At 41.7% G+C, this 13,369-nt stretch overlaps 1 protein-coding gene across 1 annotated transcript in view; it reads right to left on the bottom strand.

The window, feature by feature from the left end:
• The window catches only part of T265_12780 (hypothetical protein), a gene marked incomplete at both ends in the record, with an annotated part of 10,826 nt that extends 3,993 nt beyond the window's left edge, over positions 1-6,833 (bottom strand). The window contains 3 exons of the mRNA XM_009165399.1: positions 470-479; positions 1,512-1,795; positions 6,198-6,833. Of these exons, the coding sequence (XP_009163663.1) occupies positions 470-479; positions 1,512-1,795; positions 6,198-6,833 (930 nt within the window). The remainder of the gene's footprint in view (positions 1-469; positions 480-1,511; positions 1,796-6,197) is intronic.
• Positions 6,834-13,369: the final 6,536 nt, after the last annotated feature.

Below are 13,369 nucleotides of genomic sequence, written 5' to 3'. Positions count from 1 at the left end.
TCCTTACAAAAAATCATTACAAGTCCCTCCGTTCACTGCAGAGGATCTTCCTTAATGTGTATCCTGCTGTACAAAACTTTGAGTTTTCTACGGACACAGGAATTCTAAGTAACTATTGTTCGTCGGATATTTTCACTCACGTCGTAGTAAGAAGGGCCAGGTCAGGTTGGCCGCTTTGTCAAGCCGACGGCGTTCCCCCATTATATATGCTGTGCTTTGTGTCAAACCTAGAAGTCCCAACGAAATTCACCAAAAGTGGCCTTCGGTTACTTCCCTATAATCACATCTTTCGTATCGTCTGCGGAGCGATAGTAGAGGAATACTGTTACACTGAGATATTACTGTTCAAAGTGATGTGTCTGCTGGTGAATCAAACGTTCAATTGCAGTATTTTGAGTGTTGCTCAACCCCGAGGCCATTGGTGTGTGTTTTATCTAAACAGCTTCCGTAAGACCCTACCCACACTTACTTTACAGCGTCTGGAAGAACCGTGCTCATGTTCACAAACTTCAATAGAAGTAAACAATGTGGAAGTGGTTTTTTGCTGTAAAGCATCAGAAAATTCGTTAGGCTTTAGTCCAATGGGTAGGAAGCCGCGTCAAGCGGTTCTTCTGGAGATGTCTTTGGAAGCTGTCAAACTGCTACACGTTTGAAAATTGCCCATTTATTACAGCACATAGAGTAGAATTTTCTTTTAGTCAGAAACAAAGCATCCCTGTTTAACATGGTTTTTGTAACTTGATGTTGTTTCAAGAAGTTCAGCCCAAGCAGATGGCTGCGGTGTTAATCTGATTAATTGAAGGCGTTCAACAGCTACGGAATCCTACCGGTTGGCTGGATCTTCTCACGTCACAGGTGAAATGTTATTGAAGATACTGTAACAAAAGCGTGTATACGGTTACGGAGGGCTCTAGAGCGGCTTTCCACCAGTTGTTCACTATCGGGTTCATCAAGTATGCTTATTTCTACATAATCCATGTGCACTGTGCAAGTATGCAAAGATGAGCTTAGAATTTCAAGGAATCGTCGAGTCCATGAGTTTTCGTCGCAGCAAGAAGAACACCATTAAAGTACAAGGGTGTTGTTTAGATATATAATTGAAAGTTCTTTGTCATAAACCTTTTCACAATAGGAGCATTCATATATATATATATATATATAGTTGCGTTAGTCAAGCAATACTAAATATATACTTGGTGACGATTTCAACCGTCTGGCTGCGCATCACTTAAACCTATTTACCCCCATTGTTGGTTAGCACACTGTGTAAATGAGAGAAGGGGTTTAGGACGCTGTTCATTTCATTGTGAGAAAAGCTTGTACATTAGAGTGTAAAGTGGCGAACAGGAAAGACATCTACCAGGATTAAATACAGCAAATTATATAAATTACAGCAAAGGCTAGGTTGACAAAAGTCCTTCAAATGTTTTTAAACAGAAGTACATAGTCGCACCACGCAAATCAACGATTTCCACGTGACTCAAATGCCTCATTTCCACAGAACAGCTCACTTCTTTGGCCTGAAGGAATCAAGCCACTCCATGGCTAATGGGAATACAATGGTTGAATTTTGTTCGGTTGCAATCGTAGCCAGTGTTTGTAGATAACGAAGATGTAAGGCAACCGGAGTGGCACTCATCTTAAGTGCCGCTTCGCGTAGCATCTCTGATGCATCCAGTTCGCCTTTGGCCGCGATCACTTTGGCACTAGCAGCCCTGGCAGCCTGAGCCTCGGCGGCCATTGCTCGTTGCATATCCTGAGGCAGAGATACGTCCTTTATTTCAACACGCTCCACCTGAAATTGAAATGATAAACGAAAATCCGTCTAAATTCAAGTTCAAGGTGAGTAAGTCTGCTGTCTTTAAGGCGTTCGTTTAAGGAGAAAGCGTTTCGAATACAAGACGGTAGATCTAGTCCGATGGACGGGTGCTGTTTTAAAGAAACATCTGATATTTGTCGAGTTACATACAGTACGTAAAAATCCGGTTTTGTAAGTGAAACTACTTTGCAAGGTTCAGGATGAACTTCTGTTTTCTGGAAATGGCGTTTATTCAGGGCTAGGCCATTCAATTGTCTTGTCCGGAGAAACTAAATGATTAAAGGACTCGCCATCGTCGACGGCCGCAACTAATCAACCTTTGCCAACCGGATTTCAACAAACTAAGCAAACACATTGTTACTGTGCGTGTTCCGACAGTGTCAAGACCAAGCCAGCAGATGTAGTCATTCTCCTTAGTGTTGACCCATAGAAGAAGGGAGAAGAACACCGAGGTTGTGTGTGGTTCGTGTGGTTCTTTTTATCTCCCTCTAATAGGTACCGCCAATTTACTTTTCAAAATATCTGAAAAAGTAAAGGTTTAAGAAAATTGTTTTTGGAATATTCATACTGATATTTGCACTTTTACTGCCGGTGCAGAAATAGGAAACGTAGAGCCAACTGAAGACGGTTTGATCACTCTCTTCCAGCTTCTAGTCACTCAGACTAAAGCGAAATCGTCTTCGTGTTAATTCCAGTGTAAACACTTCGGTTCCTGGATGAGTGCAAACGCAAGAACAGATAAAAGCCATTATACAAATGAGTCTATTTGTCCAACCCCCGAACGTTAAGCGAAACAGAGCAAAATTGCAGGGAGTACTTCAAGCCGTTCGGTTAAGTTTCCTCGTTTCGAAGGCCCGTACAGGTGCGTTACATTCTGATCGGCAACTGAGCGTTTGGACCGCACAGGATACTTGAAATCATAATAAAATTTTGAAGACTATATGTCTTTATAAACATGGATGATGTCTTCTTGAAGTAAGAGCTAAATTTGCCACCTTGAAAAGCTAAGCGACAATGTGTCCTCTTTGTGAATCTTCGCAGAAGAGAGCATGATTTTTAAACTACTTACAACGAAGGGATCACACGAAAAAACACTTCACAAAAAAAAAACAATTCCTCGGATGAACAATCTGACAACCGAAGATAAGTTTAGATGTTTCCTCAGGAGAAGAAAGCAATTAACGTTAGAAATAGATAAGTAAAAACACTTAGATTATGGGTGGGAAATTGTGTATTACTACTGGTGACGACCAGATACTTGAGGAGTTTGATCGCCTATGCTAGAAATCTCTCTTGGTACATGACTGCAAACGGTTGCACTCTGTTCACATATAAGATTCAATTATGAAAAATCACTGAGTCGGAATCAGAGAAGTAGACTGCGTCAACCGAAGCGTTACAATGAAAGACCGGAGGACATGCGATTTAGTATGATCACTTAGGGAACAATATAAGAAGAGAACACTGTTGAGGATCACATGATAATGCGCAAATATGGAATATATTGAAAGCGGTAGGATACCACTTATGGGTGGCGTTGTGTGTGTCACACTTCCGTTTATTTTACTCATAAAAACATTACAGGAAGACACATTGCTTTGTTTTTTCTGATTTCTGGGACTCATCTCGCTGTATGTAAAGATAATATGCCGTTCTTAGACTTAGGTACGTTGACTGGAACGGGTTTTTGTTCACAAGGACATCCACTGTAGGATCACGTGAGCTTTGGAGAGGTTTGGTGAAAACACTGTATAATAAAAACAGCATAAATTTGTTCAAACAATACTGGTTCTCGTCAGTTGCATACTTAGGTGAAGCAATCCGATTACCGTAATAAAGCTGGTTCATTTAGTTCCCAAAGCTGTGGCGTTTACATGCCCTCAGTCCAAATGAGATAACACAAGCTAGGTGATAGATCGCTGCTTGATGCATACCATCAAACACACGTATTATGTCGGCATACATGTTCTCTCATACACCTGCAACCTTATTCCATCCCGGCAACCCACCTTGACAAAACAGAAATGCAACTTCGACTAATAACCGTGACAACGTCTAGACAGGTCATTTAGACAGCTCCAATTATCGCATTCAGTTTAAAACAACTTTTAAGGAACGTTCATCGCGTTTACATCGGCGAAACATTTGAAATCGCTTTTCAGGTAAAGAATTCAAAACCATTTTTCTAAAATGACGATAACGGCAAAACTCTTTCACAATTTTTCATAAGTTGCGAACATTTCATGTGAATGACCATTTTTAGTAGTGCTGTGATCCGTTTTCATTACGGCAGATTTTCTACGATCACTCCAATAAGCCTTTTACTTCACAATCAATGACCCGTGTATCTGATGAGATACAACAATATATATTCGGAATTTGGTACAATCGCTCGCACTCTATCCGAGGTTGCTCCCCTCCTGAGAGAGCAAATTTCAATATACATTTCTAGAGATCCACTATATTTAGGGGGTATTTTTTTAATTACGGTGCTCCAAAGGTGTTTTATGTGCCTGTCTTTTTAGTACACGCAGCCTCATTGTTAGCCTCACTCTGAAACACACTAGTTAGTCTTGGAGAACAGTATCTTCCCTGAAAAAAAACTATTTCTATTCAAAATCAATATCCATCCTGTATTTGTCCGGGTCCGTATTTCTACCATGAAGTTCCTTTTCTGATACAGGAAACTGAATGGTTCACAAACCAGTTACTTACCGTAAGCGTCTATTTTGGATTTCTAAAACAGTGCACTCTGTTTATAAAGGCCAATATTCTCTCCGAAGTCAGGTAGCTCACTTCGGAGAATCTGGGCAAAGTGACGCTGTTTGCGACGTTAGAAAGAAATAAAGTGCTCAATTTTACGCAACAAAACGACACGAGACGACAACTCATGGGAAAGTTAAGATCCAGTCTGTAACAGATGTTGGGCCAGTTGTGTAAGCTGCGTTATCCAGTTTGTTAGCCGAACTCACCTGGGCGACAATATTCATCACGTCATCAGCTACCATAAACGTTGTTGTAGCTCTTTATATGATCCTCTTCTGTTCTTTAACCTTGACTACACAGATCATGTGGTATAAGAATCAAGGCCATTCATTGGGATCCTACAATTGTCAGTTTGCTCTCTCATTCATGGACAAACTTCGCCCGTCTAACTGTTCATTGGTGCGCAGCAGATTAAGGTTGTGAAAACGACTAGGCAGCTAACTTTTCCTTCATTCTGAGAAGAAGTGGCATATCTCCAAGGTCAAGGGCCCCATATCTATACACGACCTAGAGAACTGCTGAAGAAAATAAACCTTAAAAATTGCATCGGACTCAATTGAGACCTTCACAAGTGATAAGACAGCTTAAACTTGCAACCACTGCCAGTTTTGAATTAAAATAAGTCGTAACACAGTTTGTTACTAACCTACCCATAAACATTAGCATGCATCTTCGTCCAGCACATCTTTTTCGTTTTTTGCTCAACGTCATTATTAGTCTACCACTATCTAAACACCTACTGCCAGTTTCAGAAATCTTTCTGAATAAGTAGAAAGAAAGCGCCCAAGTGTGCATCAGAACCATTACCGTATGTATCTCGACTGAATTCAACAACACCAACTTTAGTTGTTATTGCCGCAATCATAATGAAATGTGATATAAAATAGTAGTTGACCTTTATCTATGTTTCCAAAGGTCTTACTGCTAAAGTAGCGATAGTGTGAACTGTATCGAGAACCAACGTTTCGATTTGTATAGGTTATACTGCTATCGTACCTTTCTGTGGAATCCATTTGTTGCGATTTGTAACTAGCTGGGTAGCTCAGGTTTTACGGGCCGCAGTCAGTCAGTAGGCAAAGTGACAGGATGCACATGAATAGAGAAAGATGACGGCATTAATCATAAAACCAAGCAAAAATTCGGTGAGGTCGACACTTTCGGTTGGCCTCCTCTAGAGAATCTATAGTGTGAAATATATCATTTTTTTAACTGATACGTTAAAGTGCTTTTCCATAGAAAACTCTAAGCCAACAACCTTTCGGCTGTTTTTTCGAGATTCTTTTGCGTGAGAAGGGCAACCCATTTAAAACCAATTATATGTGAATCGGGGAGCTCTGAAATAAACCTCAGAATCCTATTGACCGCTCATTCATGATATAGGGAGTAAAATTATAAAGAATTAGTGCACAAAGTGACTGACTTTATTCGGAGATGGATGGAGGCGGAACTAAATTTGGCCTAGAGTTATTAGGTAAGTACTTCAACTTTTTCTCCACATTTCAGTGGGTGTTTTATGACCACATTCGTCTTCTCCATTGAACATCACACAGAAGACGTTTCTGCGAGCTTACTTTATGCAGGAAATTCACCCGTTCATAAGCTATGACCATACCTTTATTCCCCAAGGGTCAGTCCCTTGGTCCAATTCTGAGCGCAATTGTGAATCTATCTCTGACCGACGCGTCAATAATTCTGCTAAATCATATGTTCCAAGCACCGTTCGAAGAATGCTCACGGCTAGTAGTTGCGTCGACATTTGCCAGTTCTCAACACGAAGAATCGCTGAAGCAGGATCTACGACATGCATGTAGACCAGTGCATCCACAGTAACCGTCACGGAATCTTTTGTCAAGATATCTTGTGGTGGAATATTCACTGTAACAGTTCTCATATCCACTTTGATCATTTGGTCAACACAGGGTAATTTGAATCGTATTCCTGAATTAAGAATGGCGGAGCCGTTTTGTTTGCGCAACTTCCCCAGGCGTAGCATTATTCCCTTCTCGTAAGATTGAATTATTGCGAAGGAGAACCAGACGGTCAACGGAAATGTGCATAGAGAAAGAAGAGCCGCAAGAACAATGACAAAATATCCACAGAATCCATGGCCTTCTGGTTCAAGGTCAGCCTGCTCAGTTGCGGCTGGAAACGAATTTTGATGCACATCACGCACATCAGATGCGCTTTGTCGATGTTTCCTTTGCCTTACTTTGTTTGGTTCGGTTGAATTTGCCAAACCGGCCTCCAGCTGAACACTGGACATCAGTGAACAGTAAGCGGAGATTCACAATAATAACCCGGAGCTGCTCTCCATCTATCGATTTCCGTGGTCATGGCAATGCGCGTAAACAGAATAGGACAAACACGAGTGGTCTGTGACCACCACCATATGTCAGACTGTTCATGTGGGTTACGCAGGTCACCTAATGACTTGCGCGGTGGTGAGGACATGCTGCCTCTCGAGATGGGGGCGAACTCTACCATCAGTTTAACATGGAAATGCCTAACACGTATTCTGCGCTCTGTAACCTGTGAGTGCTGCTTAAATGAAGCGTTTGTTGTTGATTGATAAAGCAGTAGGAATGCAAACTCATCAGTAACAGCACGCCTATGAAAGACATTTCTTTCAGGTTTATTTGCTTCTTCGGTGAATTAAGCGTCTGTCAGTCAGATACAATAAGATAGGCGTATTTACAAGAATCACCATCAACTACGATTTCACACAGAGTGATAGCGAAGATATCAAGAGGATCTTACTACGTTGAAATTGAAGGCATTTAAGCTGGTATGTTAAATTCATTTCAAAATTTATGTCCTGAGTATCAGTCAAGAAAGGCTTCTACCGCTGACCTGTTGTTGACCAAGCAGTCGCAAAAACAACTGCTAAAGTACCCACACAGATCGGATGCCTGCTTTTCAAAGTTTCACAGTTAATTTGGCATGATGCATTTGACCATGTCGAAGTCTCAACCAAACCAGGCTTGTTTAGATGTTTACCACACTGGTGAACATTTTTATTGCTATTAATTCGTTAATTTAAACATAAGTGTTGGTGATGTACAACCTTCCTATGCTGAACTTTGGCTCACTAGCTTTCTTTGTCTTATTCATCCACAGAAATCGTTGTGAAGGCCCCCCTTCGGAGAAAAACTGTCCATTGGAATTTCCGTAGCGTAAAAACTACATATTTGGCGTATATGGGGTGCGGTGACAAAGGAAGAACACGCGGGTACGATCATAAAAACACACAAGGAGTGTCGGTTATTGAGGGATTCTTGATCTCTTCTGAATGGTAAATAAAGATGTCTTCATGTTCTAACTTCATTACTACCGCCGCTTTTTAAAGTAGAAAAAAGCGATTCTACTTAACGGCTGTGTGAGATTCGACATTTGTCACACTACACACTCGTCAAAATGTGCGTTCCTCCAACGGGAAATCAGCTTCCTCAGGCATGTAATCTCAGCCAACGGAATCCTGTATGATCTTGTTGAGATAAAAGAAGTTAAGATGTGGCCAACGATAAAATAAGCTGACGAAACCCGCAGCTTAATGGGAGTGGCTTCATATTATCGTCACATTGGAGCTGAGTTCGTCACGATCACTGAGCCACTTACATCCCTCCTGCAAAAGAACGCTCCTTTTGTTTGGTCCAAAAAGTAAACAGCTCCGTGACTGTCTGTGTTCCACACTTATTATGGTCTGTTCGAAAATATCACCGTCCCCTGGTACCTTCCTCCTAGATGCCCTTGCACCTGAGAAGTGATTGGTGGTGTGCTGCCTCAGTGCTCGGGTGGTTCGATGCAAGGAGTAACCGCATATGCCAGCGCAAGTGTCTCTCATCGAGAAAAGCGATATAGTACCACACACAAAGAATTGTCGGCATTCATGCTCGTCATGCGAAACTTCAGGCACTACCTTGTCGGTCACAGGCATCTGGTGCTAACCGACCATAAATTGCTACTGTGGTCCTGAAGGCCAACTGTCCAGATGGCAACGGTATCTGCAGGAATGTGATACTGCGAGTAAGCATCGAGCGAGTAAACAACAATAAAACGCAGATGCACTGTCCCGCAGACCAATCCGTGATGATGACGATTGCCCCTCGCGCTTGGTTTCTTACATCTTATCGATAGCTCTACAAGCACAAGAAATCGAGGAGTGGGTCACAATGTCCTCTACCACTAGAAAGCCTCCACATATTTGCGTCTTATCGTAGTACTAACCAGTACCGTTGAAACTGTTTTGAAGCACCTCCATGATTCATTTTCTTATGCGGTGAGAAAAAAACAATGGCAAGATAATGTCTACTCAATGTCCATATTTTACCTAAACCCGACGTCCTAACCCTTGTGGTGGCATTTATAATTCGCCCCCGCGGAATACGTAAGCGTATACGAATGCGTCCTCCGTTGTCGTTTTTCATTTGTTGGTGACGGAAGTGATTCGAGCATAGTCCATAAACTGTTTTCGAAAAAGTTTGGTGACAATCGGTATATTTATACCTGTACAACGATTCGTTTTTGACACAAAAGCTTCGTCAGGTCAAGTGACTAGGTCCCGAGGTTGGTCGAGATTTCAAGCAGAAGGAAAACAAATCAGCTAAATCAACCTAAATCTCTGTTAAGTGTCGGCCGAGGGATTTTTGTGTTAGGGTGGTTAAACAACTGCATGATGACTTTTTCATTGGTCCTTGTTATCAGAACAGGATACGGGAAATTTAACATCATGTGTAATCTTGCCTGTGCGTAGCGGGCAAGCTAAAGACCAACATATTCATCATCACATGCCTATCGTGCATCTTCCAAGGTTGATCACTCATTTGAATCAAAATTTCTACATTTCTTCCATTAATGAAATTCTAAGGAATTTCGCCAGTGCTCACTTAGTCTATATATGTTTGGAGGCAACCTAGTCCTTCAATAACCACTCGACATTTGCTCATACACCTATCACGCCCTTGGCCAGATTCTTTGGTACCACACAAGCTGCACGCACGATTAGGAAGAAAAATATGAATAAACTTTTATTGCTCTGAAGCGACCGAAATGTCTTGAACTAGACTGGTCGCTCACCTTTCGTGATATACTTCACCTTGCGTGTGAAACATTGAGCGTTGTCCATCGTCACTCAACTTTGATCAAGTCATGAAACAGTAAACGATGCTGGTCATTCGCTCAATCGACGCATTTGGCAACGACCTGCAAAAATACAGAGGTCGTCAAATCTGCACTTGATTTTTTTATTCGAGAACTAACCGTTACCTTGTAAGGGACTCTCCAGGGATAATCCATTTCCAGAGAGGACTTACCGTGTCTTTAGTGGCAGGAGAAGAACGTAGATCACAAGATTAGTGCGCATCTCATCCCGCTTTGTGCATGGTCAAAGCTGTCCTGAAACGCACGGATGCTAGATCAGACTGACCAATCTTTCCTGAAAGTACTGTGCTTTGCTGAGCTCGCGAGATTTGTAGACCCCAATAAAACCAAATCCTGAAGGACTACCGATAATCACGGATTCTTATATTTGGCACTGAACAAAATTTCGCAGAGAACGCTAATCAACTAATAAACTCCTGAAAAACGAAACAGCCGGTTATCTTTATTATGAAATTTTATTGGAACAAAAGACCTTCCTATAAAATCTACTTTCGAGAAACCAACACCTAACTTCGTGGAAGGCACCGCTCATTCAGAAAAGCGGCCTAACACTGAAGCTTGCCAACAATCTTGTTTCACTATTTCACTCATGATCCCCGGTTATCTTACATCTTTTCCGATCAGTTCATGATGTACTGCAATTCTAGAGTGAAATTCGGATGATCAGGCCTTCTAATGCACAACTTTCCAGCTTTTGGTACCAGTTTGAAAAAAATTCTCCACTATGTGGCGCTAGCGGTTGCTGCACCACTTGCCTGTCGTCAAACGCTGAGACTTGTGTGGCATTAGGACTTTTCGTATTCTTTCCTCCCAAGCGGCTATTTTCGGCAGTAACAACACGAGCACCACGCGTGCAAACACCGGATAAGTTTTAATGGAATCCTGGGGCAGGACGTGTGGTAGTGTGTGATACGTAGTGGTGTGACGATCAACGTTGATCACACCCAACAGGGGTGTGAGGCACACGAACTGCAAGTAATTTAGCTGATTGTATCACATTGACTAGCCAAGAAGCCTAATGCAGCTATAGCTCTTTGTTAATCGGAATAACGAGGACATAAGATGGATACTGGCACATGTAAGTTTTTTACTATGGTCATTCCGTACCACATAACCAATAACGTTTGAAACGTGTTTATAAGGATTTTACTGTAGGAAGAATGATACGGGCTGGGTAGAAATAAGTAGCGAACTTTTGTTTTCCAAGTCCACAAAGACATTTTCTGAATGCATAAAGTAGGTCTTAGTTTACCAGTGGCAATCACGTCGGCAAATCGATAAAAGGGATAGCGTTTGCTAAAGCACGGCTCGCGTTCGCCATCCAACGGCTTATCATTCTTCAACATACCAAACGAGTTTGTGCAATATCTGGACTTTTCAGCGTCAGAGATGCTCAAATCACAATTGCAAATGTCTGCTTAAAACAGGTTTCCGAGAAGGCAGTAACAGCTTTGGGGAAATAATGCTTTGAGTATGATCAGAAAATCGCTACTCTCATGGTTTAGGTCTCGACCCACACTTGTATATGTTGCTCACAGATCAGAACTGCAAATATTTAACAGCCGGGCTTATGTTGTGTTAAAAATAGGGTGGAGGTCAGTTAGGCAGACAAGAAGGCGAGTCACTTGGAGATTTCGAATCTTGGTTGAATGCGGGTGGAATGCGACTATCAAATGATAAACGAATAAATAGATAAATAAATAAACAACGAAAATTAGACATTGAATTGTAAATCAATAGAACTTTGGATCATATATCCGTCCTGCCGATTTTATCCTATTTCTGTTAAAACTAGTTAAGCCGCACGGTAGCACAAGAGATGCCCAACCTGATGAATATGCTGATGAGAGAGGTCAAATATGTGTACATTATTTCTCAGCAGTTTTAGATTGACGGCTCTCGAAAAAGCGGTTATATTCGCATGATGATTTGCTGGAAATAACTAGTACATATTTATTTGTTCTATGTATACGAACATGATAGGTATGTAGTTGTATTGGAGTGGTTGAATGAGCGAATTTATACAATCACTTGATTGCATTGCTCGACTATACAGAACGAATCAGGAGATGTGCTCGATTCCTGAGGAAACCTACTTCTGCCATGTAGTTTAAATCACACATGTGTTTTATGGTTGTTAACCCATCAACGGAAGGAAAACGTAGATGAAATTTCCTTTGAGTGGTACCAACCAACGCTAAGCACAATGCCTAAAGATTGCGATCAATCACTTTGGCGCGCATCGTCCAACATATTTTAGATATTGTGTCTACTCATCATCCGTTGTTTTGCTACTAGTCTGTGTGCATGGCCTAATTGAATGGGGGCTCGAGAATTTGCACTGTATTGGTTCCGTCTGGTTGACGGGTCCGTTAGGTATTGTCTTAACGTTTTATTGAGCAGTGTAGCTGAGTCGCAAGAAGCCTGTTATTCATTCGTTCTCCGATGCCATTGTAATAACTTTAGGTGGCGTCGTTCCTCAAGTTTTTCATAGTAAAATATGGTGCAGGTATTCGGGTAGTTAAATGACGAAGTTTACGAATATGTTTGGCTTGCCAGAATATTCATATTATTCTTTAGGTAGGTAGTTCAATGATATGAATCCAGTTAGCCAAGTTCTCTAGACTTTTGCGCGTTAAAGTTCTGTCCGCGGAAGCGTGTTATTCCCGGATTCTCACAATCCGTGTTAACATCTTCAGAAGAGGATTTCCCGTTCCCATTAAAACAATCCCGTCGCCGTGAGAAAAACGAACAGTTGCCTCACTTTTCCATTGTTTTTGATGGCGAAATGTACTGCACCAATCTTGCTGCAGTCATGTGGTTCCCAGGCCACATATGAAAGAAGAGGTCCGTAAAGTCTATTTTCGTCTTAAATCGTAATTGTTAGGCTGAATAAACTTAATTGGGGAATATAAGTGACGGGCTCATCCAATGAAAATACAAAATATCGCATGTATTTTACCAAATATTAAGCCATACAGATCATCAGAACAGTGGCGAGATACCAACTTTAAAGAAACAGTCGTTCGTTTCCAAGATCTAATCGATAGGACCACCGTAGTAAGTTCAGAAAACACTGTCAAAACTGGAATAAACGAACGCCTAAAATCGAATCACCCTGATCGACGTCAACGTCAAGGCGTGAGGATTGATCCAAAGGTATTCTTGAAGGCAGTGTGAAAAGTTTGAGGCGAATTCAACGAGCCACAGATCGTTCTTAGTGCAAGTTTTTTCGAATGCGTTGTCGTTCTCAAACCACAATGTAGAAAAAGACATTGCACAATGAGACTGTTGGTTCTTAGAACTTTATATGAAACGTGCTTTGGTGGCTCGTGAGATGCTGACTCGAGAGCAGCAAGCGGGATTCCGGCCTGGTAGGGGTTGTGTTGACCAAATCTTCACACTGCGTCAGGTGCTAGAACAACGCCATACGTATAAGCAACCGACGATTCTAGTATTCCTGGATTTCCGAGGCGCATTCGACTCGGTTGATCGGTCTGTTCTTCTTGAGACGCTTGCCCACCAAGGAATGCCCCGGAAGTTTGTAAACATAATACGTTCTTTGTATTCTCAGACTTCCGGACGTGTGAGAGTGTACGGAGAGCTCTCCAAAAGCTTCCGCACACA

The sequence above is a fragment of the Opisthorchis viverrini genome (assembly GCF_000715545.1).
Source record: "Opisthorchis viverrini unplaced genomic scaffold opera_v5_14, whole genome shotgun sequence".
NCBI classification, from domain to species: Eukaryota; Metazoa; Platyhelminthes; class Trematoda; order Opisthorchiida; family Opisthorchiidae; genus Opisthorchis; species Opisthorchis viverrini.
The sequence above is the reverse complement of the archived record's forward strand: the minus strand, read 5'-3'. Positions and strand labels throughout refer to the sequence as shown.